At 45.5% G+C, this 18,022-nt stretch overlaps 1 protein-coding gene across 1 annotated transcript in view; it reads right to left on the reverse strand.

Annotated features, from left to right (window-relative positions):
• cdk2 (cyclin dependent kinase 2) overlaps positions 1-18,022 on the reverse strand; it is a 41,714-nt gene that overhangs the window by 21,257 nt on the left and 2,435 nt on the right. Inside the window, exon 5 of the mRNA XM_059538485.1 lies at positions 15,384-15,554. Coding sequence (XP_059394468.1) covers positions 15,384-15,554 — 171 coding nt within the window. The remainder of the gene's footprint in view (positions 1-15,383; positions 15,555-18,022) is intronic.

The raw sequence follows: 18,022 nt of genomic DNA on the forward strand, positions 1-18,022 counted from the left end.
GGTTTTCGTGTGCAGGCAAGCGGGCAACCGTACAGGCTTGCGCATTGCAAACAACGCTGAAATAGTCACAATCTCTGGAAACTGAAACAGCGGCGCGCTTAGGTGAGAGCCCGGCCGCAGCGGAACTCGTACACTGGCGCTTCGATGAAGCAGCCATCGTGTGTAGTGCCGACGCAGCGTCATGCAGCATGCGTAGATGGCTTTCCCAGGATGGCTTCGGGGCTCCCGGCCTCACCGTAATCCTCTGCCGCGGTCCCCGCGGCGCGGGGCGACGGCCAGTAGAGCGAGAACGGGGGTTTCGAGCTGCGTTGCTGAAGCTGTTGTGATAACGGCTTTTGTGTGCAGGCAAGCGGGCAACTGTGCAGGCTTGCGCATTGCAGAAAACGCTGAGACAGTCACAATTCCTGGAACTGAAACAGCGGCGCGCTTGGGTGAGAGCTCGGCCACAGCGGAACTCGTACACCTGCGCTTCGATGAAGCAGCCATCGTTAGTAGCGCCGACGCAGCGTCACACAGGAGGCTTTAGATGGCAACACCGCTTTTGCCGCCGTCCAGCAGAGGGCGGACAAAGGTGCGTCGCTATCGCCTGTTCCACCGGCGGAAGTGAGTGGTAGTTCCTGTTTTTAGCATCATCAGTGTGGAGAATGCTAGTGAGACAGACGAACGAGTTCGTGCTGAATATGGAGCGTTCCAAGCCTTCGCCACCTCTTCGTGAAGCTCAGGAAGAAATGAGGCGGGCTTTGAGAAGTACGCTCATCCGAAAGGGAAATACCATCCAGCCGGGAACGAGAGGGGGGGGCGCTGGTGCAAACCACTCGCGGCCGAGACTCATCGCGGCCAACACGATCATTCGCCCCGGCTCCTTCTCGATGTCAGCTCGTCTGCTGGGCTTCTGAGCAGAAGGCGCGAGATCCTCGGAGCTCGCCCAGCCCTCACTGCCCGAAGCTAGCAGAGAGCGCGTGTCCTCTTCCCCCGACGCGGCCCTGAGATCGACTTCCTCGGACGACGCGCCGGCAAACAGCGGGCGCTGCCCACCGGGAAGCGATGCAGGGGGGGCCGGTGAAGCAGGGCGAACCGGCGAGCTCGGTTGAGCTGAAGACGGTTCCGGAATCCGCTGGAAGCGATGCTTTTACGGCGCCTCAGCGCAGCGGAGAATGCAGGCTCAGAGAAAAAGGCCAGGCGAGTCCTCAGAGTCACCATGGCAACAGCTCGCAGTGGGGGCATCCGCCGTCAGCGAGCGAGCGCTGCATGATCTTCACCCAGGCAGGAGACACAGATGACGTACCGGTCTCCCTCGCTGAGTGGGGCTCTGACGAGCCGCAGGAAGGCATCTTAAAAAAGACGCGAGCTCTTTTACGAGTGTGTGTCGCAGGGCGAACACACACACACACATAAAGAACAGCTTGTATATAACAGGATTGAAAGGATATAGGCGCCGGATAGCGCAGAAGGAACGGCAATGGAAGGCGGCGATGCCAGCAGCTTCAGAATGGCTCGTCCTGCTGATGTGCTTTCTCAGACGGCGCTTGCTTCCTCCGTGATCCAGCGATGCGTGAGCTTCGCTGAAGAGATGAAAAATCAGGTGAGTCAGCCTTTTCGAGCTCCTTTTATAGGTTGGGCCACACCCGTTTCGGCGGGAAGTGGCAAGAAGGGCGCGAAGCGCCCTTATTGGTCTGATGTTGCATCAGCCCGCGCTCGATAGGCTGTGCAGTTGCCGCAGAACAAGCCAATGAGCGAACGAGCCGTCTCGCCTATGGCTGTGTACTGCTGCAAATGCGCTTTACAAAAATACAAAATTAAGGATAATTTTTTGCTTCAGTATTTCGTGAAAAGAGACTTTTCCCGTAGCGTCTTAGCTAAGACGCAGTACGAGAGAGCTCTCGTAAGAGAACCTAATGTCACGTTGCCAGTTTGGGAACATTTTGGCTTTCAACCCAATGAAAAGGACGAGCCAGCGAATATAGATGAGCCGATATGCAAAATGTGCTGCAAAAAATGTTCCTGTGACACTGCAATACATCTAATTTGAGGTCATCGGGACATTCTAAAACGCTTAACGGGAAAAACGCTTAATGTGGTTTAATGTACCAATACAGTGATATTAACAGACCAAACTCACTAAACATCATATTAATAAAGTATATTATCTACAAAAAATCAGATTATCCCTGAATATGAATTCAACGCGTTTAATAACACGTTAAGCCTTTTCCTCTCATAGAAAACCATCATAAGGCTTAACGTGTTATTAAACGACTTGCATTCATATTCAGGGATCATCTGTTTTTTGTACATTGTATACTACTTTATTCGTATAATGTTTAGTGAGTTTGGTTTTTAAAAATCACTGTCTTAGTACATTAAGCCACATTAAGCGTTTTCTTATAACGGTTTTCTATGGGAGGAAAAGGCTTAACGTGTTATTAAACGAGTTGCATTCATATTCAGGGCTCATCTGATTTTTTATAGATAGTATACTTTATTAGTATGATTTTTAGTGAGTTTGGTCTGTTAATATCACTGTCTTAGTACATTAAGCCATGTTAAGCGTTTTAGAGTGTCCCCTGTCATCCAGCGCAGCTGCCCCCTCAAGCATCAGGTCGCGGAGCAACATCAAAAAGAACAGCTGTGACCGGCCGACAGTTAGGAGTAGCTGAAGCCTTTGCGAAATCTGTAAAATACAGCCGTGAAAGTAACAGGCATACCTGCTGAAGTCACGGACAACCTCTGCGTCAGTGCCCATACCCAAGAAAGCGTGAGCAGATAACGAGCTCACAAGCTATCTGCTTGAGGAGTGCATCGACTCCAGCGCGAATCCACTGTCCTGGTGGGCCAGTGGTGACGCGATAATCAGTCTAGATTTCCGCTGCTGTCCAAAGTCGCGCGCACATACATGTAATACATGTTAGAACTTGATTTCTTAAAAAAAAAAAAAATTATTGGAAAACGCATGTTCTTGTTGCTGTTTGGCATTTAACAATAAATAAAAATGTTTTAAAACGTCTCTGTCAGTTAAAAAAAGCAACAATATATGCTACATAACTCAACGATAGAGCTTTGTATGCAGCAAAATCAGGATAAATTATGTAAAAAAAAAAAAAAAAAAAAAAAACGGCGGTAATACCGCATATCGCGCTATTGAGCCACCCATAATAACCGCAGGGGAAATTTCTTAACCGCGACAGCCCTAGTCACACCTCTGTTTATCAATTTGCACTGGCTACCAATAGCTGCTCGTATAAAATTCAAGGCATTGATGTTTGCCTACAAAACTATCACTGGCTCTGCACCCATGTACCTAAATGTATTACTTCAGACTTATGTGCTCTCTAGAAGCTTGCGTTCTGCAAGTGAACGTCGCTTGATTGTGCCATCCCAAAGAAGCACAAAGTCACTTTTACGGATTTTTAAATTAGATGTTCCCTCCTGGTGGAACGACCTCCCCAACTCAATCCTAGCAGCTGAGTCCTTAGCCATCTTCAAGAATCGGCTTAAAACCCATCCCTTCCATCTTTATTTGACCCTCTAACTTTAGGACTCACTGTTCTAATTCTATTCTTTAAAAAAATCTATATTTCTAATCTTTTTGTATTCTATTTTCTTTTATTGTGCAATTGTGTGTGTGTGTGTGTGTGTGTATATATGTATATGTATATATGTATAATGTAAGACCTCTAACACTAGCTTGCTCTATTCTTTTTCTACTCTGTTTTCTTTTTATTTATTATATTATTTAAAAGCCCATGCTACCTGAGACTTGTTATAGCACTTATATAACATTGCTCTTTTTGTTGTTCTAATATGCTGATTTGCTGAATATCAATATTTAAAAGAGATGAGTAAATATTTTTCAGTATTCTTTGTTGAACAGATAGATTCAAAGATCAGCATTTATGAGAAATAAAAAGCTTTTGCAGCCATTCAGCTTAGGATTCTCCACAGAATACATATTTTGCCTATTCTAAGACACAAGTACAATTCAGTTCACTCACCACTCTGCCCTAAATGTAAATCTGACATAGGAGATTATATTCACTGTGTATGGGGTTGTCATGTAATCCAGACCTACTGGTCCAGAGTCATAGCTCAATTGAATAACATTTAGGTTTGGCCTTAGATCCTGACCCTTTAAGTCTCTCCTCCTGGGTTTCACATGTAAGAAATATCTAATAAGCATAAAAGACGTCTTTTTGACATGTTTACTTTTGCTGCCAGTAAGAATTAACTTTTGTCGTGGATCAGCAATAAACTTCCCTCTATGAGAGGATGGCATTCAGTCATCAGAGAGACTATTCCTTTTGAACTCCTAATACGTTTTATTCGCTCTACAACAGATACTTTTACTTGCACTTGGACACCTTATTTTGACAACATAAATGCCTCTATTTGTGATATTCTGAGGTTTGGTATGATATAGTGGGTCTAGAGGGTCTATTTGTCGTTTGTTTTTTCCTTGTTCCTGCTGGGCCTGTTGTACATTTATGTTCACAGTACAATGCCTTGTTGTTATTTTATGTATATTTTTGTGTTTATCTTTGTTGTGTGTCGGGCGATTTATGTTACTTTGTTTTGTGTTTGTTTAATAAAAAAAAAGAGAAGCTTTTGCAACATTCTACATTATATCATTCAAAAGCTTAGAGTCAGTACATTTTTAAATTTTTGGGAAAATAAATTATAGAAATGAATACTTTTATTTAGCAAGGATTCTTTAAATTGATCAAAAGTGATGATTAAGACATCATTTTACAAAAGATTTCCATTTCAGATAAATACTGTTCTTTTGAACTTTCTATTCATTAAAGAAACCTGAAAAAAATCTACTCAGCTGTTTTCAACATTATCATAATAAGGGTTTGTTTTTGTTTTTTTTTCTTTTTTTTTGTAGTTTAGTTTTTTGAGCAGCAAATCAGAATATCAGAATTATTTCTGAAGGATCGTGTGACTGAAGTAATGATGCTAAAAATTCAGCCTTGAAATCTCAAACTACATTTTGAAATATATTCAAATAGAAACCAGTTATTTTAAATAGGCTTGTAAAAATATTTCAAAATTGTACTGTTTTGCTGTACTTTGGATCAAATAAATGCAGACTTGGTTAACAGAAAATACTTTAAAAAACATTAACAAGCTTACCGTTGAAAAACTTTTGATTAGTAGTGGATACTATGGGCAACTCAATTTTTTCTATAATTTCTAGCTTTTCATTGGCTTAGAAATCTATAACTGCTGGACAATAACAAATAATAATGATTTGTTTATATACTACAAACACTTTTTTATCATATAATAAGGCAGAATAGTTTCTATACTGTAATAAATGCAATTCGCACTGCATTGTTCATATACTTTATCACCTGCTGGAGATGACTTGGAAAAAACATATATTGTCGCAATCGTATGTTTAATGTCTTCGTTTTTCAAAAAGTTTCTGTTTTTCTGTGAAAACTACTGTTTTCATACAGCGATAGCTGGACGCTGTTGTCCATATTTGGAATTTCCTGGTATGACTTTCGGCGCGAGAGCGCCCTCTGGCTGCGAGTATGAATGAAACACACTGCACGGAGTGTTTAGCGCTCCATGATGTTCATCTAGCCTTCTGGGTCAGAATAAAATATCAAGTCAAGCACAGACTATTCTGTCTCTTTGAGTTTAAATATATATTAGGGCTGTGCGATATGGACAAAAAAAACGTACTCGGTTACTAACGTAACCTCGGTTCTCTCTAGAAGAGGGAACGAGTACTGCATCTTAGCTAAGACGGTACGGGAAAAGTCTCTTTTCACGAAATACTGAAGCAAAAAATTATCCTTAATTTTGAATTTTTGTAAAGCGGATTTGCAGCAGCACACAGCCATAGCTTCGCGCCCTTCATGCCACTTCTCGCCGAAACGGGTGTGGCCCAACCCTATAAAAGGAGCTCGAAAAGGCTGACTCACCTGATTTATTTCATCGCCAAAGCGAACCAGAGTGAATCGTACGCACGGCAGAGAACACATTACTCGTTCCCTCTTCTAGAGAGAACCGAGGTTACGTTAGTAACCGAGTACGTTCTCTTACGAGAGTTCTCTCGTACTGCGTCTTAGCTAAGACGCTACAGGAACCCCATGTAAAGCGCCGTGCGCGCAGGGATCACACACCAATAAACCTGGAAGCAACGCCCAGGATTTACAGTGCACAGTCACCCGAGGGACTCACAGAGAGTCCAGGACAGGAGGGGGGGGGGACCCTCCGTCCCATATCTAGCAGCACCCGTAGATGCGGCAATATGACATCACACAGTCGAGGCAAGGCCTGACCAATGTGGCAATGCGGGTCTTACGCAATACTGCCCATATAACAGTCGGCAGCACATAACGCTCACGATCTCAGATTTCCAATCAGGGCCCTGATTCGACTATACTGACAGCAGCCTTGCTTGCAAGGCGTGAACCTCCAGGTTATAGAACCTGATAAATGTAGACGGCGAGGCCCAACCTGCCGCCATACATATATCCTGCAAGGAGATCCCCGTAGACCACGCCCACGACGAGGCGACGCCCCTTGTGGAGTGTGCTCTGACGCCCAGTGGGCACTGAAGGCCCCTGGAAGCGTAAGCTAACGCTATGGCGTCAACTATCCATCTGGATAGAGTCTGTCTCGAAACAGCCATTCCCTTGGAACGTCCACTGAAAGAGACAAACAGCTGCTCAGTCTGTCTAAAGACAACGGAGCGAGACAAATAAGCTCTTAAAGCCCTAACAGGGCAAAGAAGACTCGAGTCTCCATCCTCTCCTGACACCGACAGGGCAGAAAGGGCAATAACCTGAGCCCGAAACGGCGTGTTGAGGGATTTCGGCACATAACCGTGCCTAGGTTTGAGTATGACCCTTGAGTCATTAGGCCCAAACTCCAAGCACGACTGGCTCACCGAGAGCGCGTGCAGGTCACCCACATGCTTCACTGAAGCGAGAGCCAACAAGAACACTGTCTTGAATGACAGATGCTGGAGGCTAATCGTTTGGATAGGCTCAAAAGGGGGACCCTTCATGGCCTCCAAAACCGTCGCGAGGTCCCATATAGTGGGAAAAGTCGTGGCCTAATGGTTAGAGAGTTGGACTCGCAATCAAAGGGTTGTGAGTTCGAGTCTTGGGCCGGCAGGAATTGTAGGTGTGGGGATTACATGTTCAGTTCTCTCTCCACCTGCAATACCACGACTTAGGTGCCCTTGAGCAAGGCATCGAACCCCCAACTGCTCCCCGGGCGCCGCAGCATAATGGCTGCCCACTGTGTGTGTGTTCACTGCTCTGTGTGTGTGCACTTCGGATGGGTTAAAAGCAGAGCACGAATTCTGAGTATGGGTCCCCATACTTGGCTGAATGTCACGTCACTTTCACATATTATTCACACAATGACAGTAAATTATTCATAATTGATTGATTCTCTCTAGGGGAAGTCGTGGCCTAATGGTTAGAGAGTCGGACTCCCAATCGAAAGGTTGTGAGTTAGAGTCCCGGGCCGGCAGGAATTGTGGGTGGGGGGAGTGCATATACAGTTCTCTCTTCACCTTCAATACCACGACTTAGGTGCCCTTGAGCAAGGCATCAAACCCCCAACTGCTCCCCGGGCGCCGCAGCATAAATGGCTGCCCACTGCTCCGGGTGTGTGCTCACAGTGTGTGTGTGTGTGTTCACTGCTCTGTGTGTGTGCATTTCGGATGGGTTAAATGCAGAGCACAAATTATGAGTATGGGTCACCATACTTGGCTGAATGTCACTTCACTATAGGGACTGACGGGGGTCTGGGAGGATTCAGCCTCCTAGCTCCTCTAAGGAAGCGGATGACCAAATCGTTCCTTCCTATTGACTGACCGAGCGCTGTCTCAGAAAACGCTGCGATGGCCGCCACATAAACTTTGAGCATGGATGGGGCGCTGCCCTCATCCAACAGCTCCTGTAGGAAGGAGAGAACCTCCGTCACCTCACAACTAAGGGGTGAACATCCCGAGCTGTGCACCAGCTGGAGAACACCGACCACTTCGAGGCATACAGCCGTCGTGTCGTCGGGGCTCTAGCCTGAGTGATGGTATATAGCACTCCCACTGAGAGATCAGCGGGTAACCGTTGAGCGCCCACACATGGAGGGACCACAACTTTGGTTGAGGGTGCCAAATCGAGCCCCTGGCCTGCGAGAGGAGGTCCCTCCTCAACGGCACTGGCCACGGGGCGGTGTCTGCTAACTGCATCAAATCTGGGAACCATGGTTGGTTCTTCCAAAATGCAAGTGCTACAAGCAGTATTGAACATCTCGTTTCTCTCACCCGTTCTATCACCTGCGGAAGGAGGGAGACGGGGGGGAAAGCATAAAGCGGGCAGCACGGCCATCTCCGTGACAGCGCGCTTTCATTCTTGGAAAAGAACGCGGGGCAGTGAGCGTTTTCGTGGGACGCGAAGAGGTCCACCTCCGCCCTGCCAAATCTCTCCCACAACAGCCGGACTGTTTGCGGGTGTAGAGACCATTCGCCCGTGGGAATGTTGTTTCTGGACACCCTGTCTGGACCCAGATTCTGTAGCCCAGGTACATGAACTGCCCTCAGCGAGCGCAAGTTGCGCTGAGCCCAAACCAGGAGGCGTTCCGCCAACCTGCACAGGTTTCGGCACTCGCATGCCTCTGAGTCTGAGAGGAGCGAGTGCTGCGTTCATGCACCTCGTAAACGGACGAGGGGCTACGGACAAGCCGAACTGAGGCCATGAGACCCAGCATCCCCTAAAATTCTCTGAGCGAAACAGTCGCGCTGCAGCGGAGAGAACTCGCTGCTCGCTGAATGCCCAACGCGCGCTGTGGTGACAGCCGCGCCGTCATGGAACGTGAGTCCAAAGCTATACCCAAAAACAGTATCGTCTGACTGGGGTTCAGCGAACTCTTCGTCCAGTTGACACCGAGACAGAGTTTCTCGAGGTGATCGAGTAAAATGGCCCCATGTTCCACGAGCTCCGCTCGTGATTGAGCCAGAATCAGCCAGTCATCCAAATAGTTCAGCACTCGCATGCCTCTGAGTCTGAGAGGAGCGAGCGCTGCGTCCATGCACCTCGTAAACGTACGAGGGGCTACGGACAAGCCGAACGGCAGGACTGTAAACTGGTATGCCTGGCCCTCGAAGGCGAATCTCAAATATCGCCTGTGACTTGATGCTATCTGTATTTGAAAATACGCGTTCTTTAGATCTATTGACATGAACCAGTCTCCTCTGCGAATATGCGCGAGGAGTTTTCTGGTCGTAAGCATTCTGAAACTGTTTCACCAATGCCTTGTTCAGCTGTCTTAGATCCAGTATGGGCCTGAGACCCCCGTCTGTCTTTCTTGGGCACTAGAAAGTATCAGCTGTACAGCCCCCCCCCCCTCGCTTTGAGCTTGAGACACAGGCTATACAGCCCCTTTGCTCAACAGTTTTGATATTTCGGCCCGAAGTATGTGTGCTACTTCTGTTTTGACCGCAGTTTCGACGCGCGCTAAAAAGCGCGGAGGGCGTCGAAAAAACTGTAGCGAGTGGCCTCTCTTTATAATGCCTAGCACCCAATCCGAAACCCCTGGAAGCGCTGACCATGCATCTGCATGAATGGCTAAGGGCTGGATGCGAAGCGCGCTCTGTTGACCGGGCAACGGCGGCGCTTCGGTGCGCTGCACCATGGGCGTTACGCCTGTGGCATTTGAGGCGGGGAGCGTGCTGATCACAGCGGGCAGATCGCTCCTCCTCGACCCCGTTCCGGTGCTTAACCGATTGAGGGAGGGTTGAGAAGGTCCCGTGGGACTCGTGATGTCTGCGAGTAACTGTGGGCTGCAACCGTGCACATTTACCGCTTTCGACTCGCTGACTGCCTGGGCAGAGCGTGCGTGCACGGGTTTCGTTTTTACAGAAACCACGCGCCGTGTGTGACATAGTGTTTGTGGGCACTGAGGAGTGGGCACGTTTACTATGTAGCGCGCGCGATCGACCTGAGTCGATCTTATGGGCGCGAGCCCTGTGTGCAGGGCTGTGCTTACATGTGGAGATGGGCACTGCGGAGTGGGCATCGTCACTACATTTATAGCACCATCGGCCGTGGCCGGAACACCAGAAATAACACTCTTTTCGGGAAATATCTGGGTAGCTGTGATAACGGCTTTTGTGTGCAGGCAAGCGGGCACTCGTGCAGGCTTGCACGTTGCAGAAAACACTGAGACAGTCACATTTCTTGGAACTGCAACAGCGGCGCGCTTGGGTGAGAGCTCGGCCGCAGCGGCACTTGTACACCGGCGCTTTACTAGCAGTGCTAGGATGACTTCGGGGCTTCGTCGTAATCCTCTGCCGTGACTCCCGCGGCGCGGGGCGACGGCTGGAAGAGCGAGAACGGGGTCCCGAGCTGCGTTGCTGACGCTGTCGCGATGAAGCAGCTGGAGGCGGTGGGCGTGACTGAGAGCTTTGTGGGGCCGGTCTAGCGCGGCTCGCTGCAGAACCGGAGCGCTTTGGCAACAAGTGCTTAAACGCTTGTGACGCTTTCTGATCCTCGACGAATCTCTCGACATACTCGTTGACAGACAATCCGAAGAGGCCAGCAGGAGTCAGCGGGGCGTCGAGGAACGCAACGCGCTCAGACTCCGCCATGTCCGAAAGCGTTAGCCACAAATGTCTCTCAGCCACTGTAGCGGAAGCCATAACCCGTCCCATGGCCTGTGCAGCGGATTTAGTAGCGCGGAGGGAGAGATCCGAAGCACTCCTCAAATCCGCGAGACAGATCGCTTCAGGTCCCATCTCATCCAGCTTGCGGAGGAGATCGCCCTGGAAGATCTGCAGCGTGGCCATGGTGTGTAGCGCAGACGCAGCCTGCCCAGCAGCGGAGAAGATCCGTGCGAGCAGCGATGACGTCATGCGGCAGGCTTTCGATGGCAACGCCGCTTTCGTCCGCCATCCAGCAGAGGGCGGGCAAAGGTGCATTGCTATAGCCTGTTCCACCGGCGGAAGTGATTGGTAGCCTTTGTTTTTAGCATTGTCCAGTGTGGAGAATGCTGGCGAAACAGACAAACGAGCTCTCGCCGAGAACGGAGCATTCCAAGCTTTCGCCACTTCTTCATGAAGCTCAGGAAGAAACGGGGCGTGCTTCGAGCTGGGAGAAATACGCTCATCCGGGAGAAAGCTACCATCCAGCCGGGAACGAGAGGGGTGCGCTGGTGCAGACCACTCGAGGCCGAGGCTCGCCGCGGCCAGCGTGAGCACTCGCATCAGCTCTTTCTCGATATCAGCCCGTCTGCTGGGCCTCTGAGCAGAAGGCGCGAGATCCGCGGAGCTAGCCCAACCCTCACTGCCCGAAGCTAGCAGAGAGCACGTGTCCTCTTCCTCCAACGCGGCCCTGAGATCCCCTTCCTCGGAGGACGCGGCAGCAGACAGCGGGCGCTGACCATCGGGAAGCGATGCAGGGGAGGCCGGTGAAGCGGGGAGAACCGGCGAGCTCGGTTGAGCTGGAGGCGGTTCCGGTAAACGCTGGAAACGGCGCTTTTTACGGCGCTGCGGCACAGCGGAGGATGCAGGCTCAGAGAAGAATGCCAGGCGAGTCATCAGAGTCACCATCGGCAGTAGCTCGCAGTGAGGGCAGCCGCCGTCAGCGAGCGAGCGCTGCATGATCCTCACCCAGGCAGGAGACACAGATGACGTGACAGTCTCCTTCGCTGAGCAGGGCTCTGCACGAGCCGCACGAGGGCATCTTTAAAAAGACGCAGCTCTTTTACGAGTGTGCGTCGCAGGGCGAACACACACAAGGATATAAAAGGATATAGGCACCGGAGAGCGCAGCAGGAACGGCAGTGGAAGGCGGCGAAGGCCAGCAGCTTCAGAAGTGGCTCGTCCCGCTGAGATGCTTATCAGACGCCGCTTGCTTCCTTCGTGATCCAACGATGCGTGAGCTTCGCTGAAGAGATGAAAAATCAGGTGAGTTAGCCTTTTCGAGCTCCTTTTATAGGGTTGGGCCACACCCGTTTCGGCGGGAAGTGACATGAAGGGCGCGAAGCGCCCTTATTGGTCTGATGTTGCATCAGTGCGCGCTCGATAGGCTGTGCAGTTGCCGCAGAGCAGCCAATGAGCGAGCAAGCCGTCTCGCCTATGCCTGTGTGCTGCTGCAAATGCGCTTTACAAAAATTCAAAATTAAGGATAATTTTTTGCTTCAGTATTTCGTGAAAAGAGACTTTTCCCGTAGCGTCTTAGCTAAGACGCAGTACGAGAGAACTCTCGTAAGAGAACCTATCAAGATTTTTTTTATCAATTTTGCGATTTCGATTTTAATCACGATTTTGACACACAGAGACATGCTTTACAGTCATAAATGCAATCAGTATAAATTTGAAACATATTTCCAAAAGAAAACCAATGAGAGCTTTATCAAAAAGTTTTAATATGTCTCTAGAACAGACTTAAATCAAAATAATCACTAAGTAAAGATGTCAAACAAAATCTAGACATGGCAAAAGATTATAATAAAAATAAAAAATAAAACCCTTGTTCAGGGATTTTTTTTTTTTTTTTTTTGCCATGCATTGGTCATAAAGCTCACTGTAGCGGTGCCTCAGGTGTTATATGTTTTGCCCGATATATTTATTGCCCAGCTCATAAACTCTCCCATTTCAGTTGCATTTAAGAAACATCAAATGGCAAATTAAGCGAAAGTGAATCTAAAGCGCACTACATTCCAGCTGCGTATTGCGGACCTATATTATTTACTATTTTTCAGTTGCAGTTGATTTTGCAACACTGTTACTGAACAGATGCACCAGTGCTGCGAGATCCAGTGAGAAGCGTTTCAATCCGCTGCACAATGATAAGGTTACCACAAGATCTAGTAAGAATCATTCAAATTCTGCACAGAAATCTCTGTTATAAACAGCGCTTACATTCATCAGGAAACCAGAAGCTGTAACGCTAATTGTAACCATGGTGCTGTGGTAGAAATAGTCGAATGCATTATATCATTCATTTCAGGGTTTGTACAACCCTTTGAGAGAGAAATTCAAGCACTTTTCACAGAACATCAGAACATTTCCAGCACTTTAAAGCTCTAAGATGATCCAGTTTGAATGTTATTTTTAATGGGATGAACAAAATATACATTGAGGTAAACAAACACTTATGTAAAATGTATGTAAAACATCAAATCACAATTATAACCAGTGGACAGGAGCAAAGGAGCACTTATTGGCTTATTAGTCATTCATTTCTAAAATCACTATTATAAAATATTAAATCATCAAGAAATCAGAATTTGTCAGAATTGTACAGTTTTTTTGTGTATGAAGTAAGAAAAGACAAACTTTTCTTCAATTTGATACTAATTCATTCAAATCACTGAAGTTGGTCAGTTCCATATGCCAGACAAATAATGGTACATTTAATAAGAGTGGAATTAAACTTTTCTGTATATAAAAATTAGATTTTTCGCCTGTTACTGTTGTTAATAAAAGTAAAAAATGTTATGTATCTTAATTCAAGTTTAGTGCTTTTCTGTCAAATCTGTATAAACGATAAACAAAAGAAAAATAAACAAGAAATTAAAATGAAATATTATTAGTAATACATTAGTATAACAGTAACTGCACTTATTAATGCAAAACAATAGAAATTTTATGATTAAATGATCTTTATTTTGAATACCCCACACACTACCCCTAGTGCTACCAAATCTGCTCCTGGCGCCACCATCTGGAGAACTTAGTGGAGCTGGTGCCACTGCTCTCAAATGTTAGTCTGGAGCCCTGATTTATTCATTACAGATTTACAATTTCCAATCTGCTTGAATTTATAAGTGCTCACTTCATGAATTTAATGTATTTAATGTATAAAAACAGGCTTAGAAATATTACTTGTGATATAGCTTGTTACGATTATTCTCTGTGTTCATAAAGCAACTCTTGGTAAGAAATTGTTTGTTCTATTTAAACAGCCTACAGTAAAACAATTTAGTATCACAATACAATTCATTTCAGAGCTGCATTACAGAGGGTTGTTCTGTTATTTTATTCCTCAATGCTATAACATTAAAGGGTTAGTTCACCCAGATAGCAAAATTTGTAATTAATAACTTACCCTCATGTTGTTTCAAACCCGTAAGACCTCCGTTTATCTTTGGAACACAGTTTAAGATATTTTAGATTTAGTCCGAGAGCTCTCAGTCCCTCCATTGAAGCTGTGTGTACGGTATACGGTCCATGTCCAGAAAGGTAAGAAAAACATCATCAAAGTAGTCCATGTGACATCAGATGGTCGGTTAGAATTTTTTTGAAGCATCGAAAATACATTTTGGTCCAAAAATAGCAAAAACGATGACTTTATTCAGCATTGTCTTCTCTTCCGTGTCTGTTGTGTGAGAGAGTTCAAAACAAAGCAGTCTGGATATCCGGTTCGCGAACAAATCATTCAGTTCACCAAATCGAATTGAATCGTTTTAAACGGTTCGCATCTTTAATACGCATTAATCCACAAATGTTTTAAGCTGTTAACTTTTTTAATGTGGCTGACACTCCCTCTGAGTTCAAACAAACCAATATCCCGGAGTAATGCATGCACTCAAACAGTACACTGACTGAACTGCTGTGAAGAGAGAACTGAAGATGAACACCGAGCCGTATTAGAGATGCGAACCATTTAAAACGATTCAGTTCGATTTGGTGAACTGAATGATTAGTTCACGAACCGGATATCCAGACTGCTTTGTTTTGAACTCTCTCACACAACAGACATGGAAGAGAAGACAATGCTGAATGAAGTCGTCGTTTTTGCTATTTTTAGACCAAAATGTATTTTCGATGCTTCAAAAAATTCTAACTGCCCCTCTGATGTCACATGGACTACTTTGAAGATGTTTTTCTTACCTTTCTGGACATGGACAGTATACCATACACACAGCTCTGACAGGGACTGAGAGCTCTCGGGACTAAATCTAAAATATCTTAAACTGTGTTCCAAAGATAAACAGAGGTCTTACAGGTTTGGAACAACATGAGGGTAAGTTATTAATTACATAATTTTGCTATCTGGGTGAACTAACCCTTTAAGAAATATATTGTGATATGAATAAGTGTATTGATCAGATTGCTGAGATCAAGCTATATTGGGTTTTATTTTATCTGATAGATATACATCTGTGCAACTTGGTTATTAAAAACTGCAAACGAGAAATCAATTTGGTTCTGTGTGTGGTACAATAGAAGATGGCTGTATAATTTCTACGAATGTGTACATGTTCTGGCCACTGAATCTTTCAATCAGAATGACAAAAAAAGTATACATGTAAATGTGGCTACTGTTACATTTTAGATTATTTCACCTTATTTAAGGTGGAAACACAATGAACAAATCTTTTAGAAAAACAATGTTTCTGCTTCTCACCTCATGTGTGTAAGTCCGCACAGGTACACCAAACGCTCTGGCCAGACCAAAATCAGCCAGTTTGATCTCACCCTGAGCATTGATCAGGAGATTCTGGGGTTTAAGGTCCCTATGTAGAACACGATGAGAGTGACAGAAGGCCAGTCCCTGGAGCAACTGGAACAGGTAACTCTAAAAAAAAAATACAGACAAACAATTAGAGTACTATTTAGCCTTGCGGGCTAAATTTTTTTAATTGTCATATTTAACCATATTATTATAGTGTAATTTATTATAAACAACAAGTGTGTGGGACATTCGCTATACAAATCAACTTGATGTGCCTAACCTTGCCTAACATAGCACTGTTGAATGCAAAAATGCACAGTTATAAAAAGAAAAAAGGAATATAAAAGTAGAGAACGCTAGTGTTAGAGGGTCAATACAATTTTTTTAATAAAAATAAAAGCCAACAGAACACAAGAGAATGAAGTGATAGAGGATCATGTTTTATTTTGTTTTGAATAAAACGAAAACAAGTAGTTAGAATAAAAATTAGGGCTGTGCAATTAATCGAAATACAGCTGAGGTAAAATCGAGATAAAGTGATTATCGCGCCCCTTTCCAGCTAGTGCTTTGCTTTTGCTCCTCCATAAAAGCCCAATTTCAAATCAGTAAAATGTGATGTGACTTTTGCAAAATGGGACGTGATCTTGTAAACTTGATTTACTGAAGTTGATTAGATTTACTCATGTTTTTAAAAGCACTAAAGAGAACTTGCACTGTTTGAACATAAAAAGTTGAGAATAAAAATACTGTACATGTTAACAGTAAATGAGATCAGTGCGACTCTTAAAGCAACAGTGGACTATTCATGCTTCTGACTTTGTGCAGTGGCAGGAGGGGCAAATGAAAGGCACAGTGGGTGTGGCGTCAGGCCTCGGAGAGGATTTTATTAACAGAAAAATAACAAAAACAGCGAATAAATTGTCCAAAGGTAAAGGGTGTTCATAGTAAATGGGATCTGGTGTTCTCGTTGTGCTGTGGGGTTCATGAAGGTGGGACAGTGTCTGGGAAGGAAGGGTCCAGGTAAGGTGAGGAGTCTAGCATGAGGAGCGTTTGCTTCTTCTGGGTGGCTATGTCCTCCTTGGCCCACAGCGCTTCCCGGGGATAAACGGCCCTGCATTCTGGCCCAGAATAATGGGTGCGGTTCTCGTCCGGACTGCAGTTCCGGCAGCTCACTGCTCTGGCAGCACGGGAATCCCTCTACACACCCTTCCTGGACCTACAAGGCATGCACGGGGAAGCTCTGCATTTAAAAAGCGTGGTGATAAGGCTCCATTTGGTTCAGGTGCGTCTCATCACACGCCGCCAGCCATGGCTTTTACAGCGCCTCTCCTCTCTCACGCACCCAGTCCTGCCAGGAGCCTGGCAAAGGGCAGCGGTTAAGGGACGGGGTGATGCTGATAAATAGGGGGAGGCAGCCAACTTGTACAAATCAAACAAAAGACAAAGACAAAATCACTCACTGCTCTTAATTGAAGGACTTTTGTAACTTTAATAAGAAACAAAGAAAGTGTAATTCTTACAGTGAAGACTATGCGGTTTTATTTTACATTTGATTATTCATTTCTGTAGCAGGCTGTTAACTGAATACTTAAAGGGTTAGTTCACCCAATAATCAAAATTATGCAATTAAAAACTCACCCTCATGTCGTTCCAAACCCGTAAGACCTCCGTTTATCTTCAGAACACAGTTTAAGATATTTTAGATTTAGTCTGAGAGTTCTCAGTCCCTCCATTGAATCTGTGTGTACAGTCTACTGACTATGTCCAGAAAGGTAAGAAAAACATCATCAAAGTAGTCCATGTGACATCAGAGGGTCAGTTAGAATTTTTTTTAAGCATCGAACTTCCATCGGTTCAGACGCTCTGTGTGTCAGTCTGCTTCACACTAGGTGCGTTTACATGGAGACTTTTTGCTTCCATCAGATTGAATTCAGTCTGACTGACGAATCTGAACGTAGTGTTTACATGAATGCTGAATAAAGTGATCGGGTTGATATGCGCATTTACATGTCACAAGCTTCTGATCGGATTTACTCTTTGGACATGCGCACACTGAATGAATATAAAGAGTTTCACACTGTTATTGCATACGGTTTTAGAAATCACACGTTATATTTATCTACTTCGGGTCCCAATTAGGCAACGACCAGCACATGAACTGTTGTGCTGATTAACGTATTTCTACGGGGTCAAGTGTATATGGAAGAGATGTTTTTGAGCTGATTCCTGAAGATGGCTGAGGACACAGCTGATCAGATTGAGTTGGGCAGGTTATTCCACCAGGAGGGAACATTTAATTTAAAAGTCAGTGAAAGTGATTTTGTGCCTTTTTGGGATGCCACTATAAAGCACCATTCACTTTCAGAACAGAGGCTTCTGGAGGGCACATAAGTCTGAAGTAATGAATTTAGGTAAAGGGTTGCAGATCCAGTGGTGGTTTTGTAGGCAAACATTAATGCCTTGAATTTTAATGATAGCAGCTATTGGTAGCCAGTGCAAATTGATGAACAGAGGTGTGACATGCATTCTTTTTGGCTCGTTAAAGACTATTGTTGAATAATGGTAAAGGTTTGACAGAACTGGTTGGAAGA

The sequence above is a fragment of the Carassius carassius genome, chromosome 44 (assembly GCF_963082965.1).
Source record: "Carassius carassius chromosome 44, fCarCar2.1, whole genome shotgun sequence".
Taxonomy (NCBI): Eukaryota; Metazoa; Chordata; class Actinopteri; order Cypriniformes; family Cyprinidae; genus Carassius; species Carassius carassius.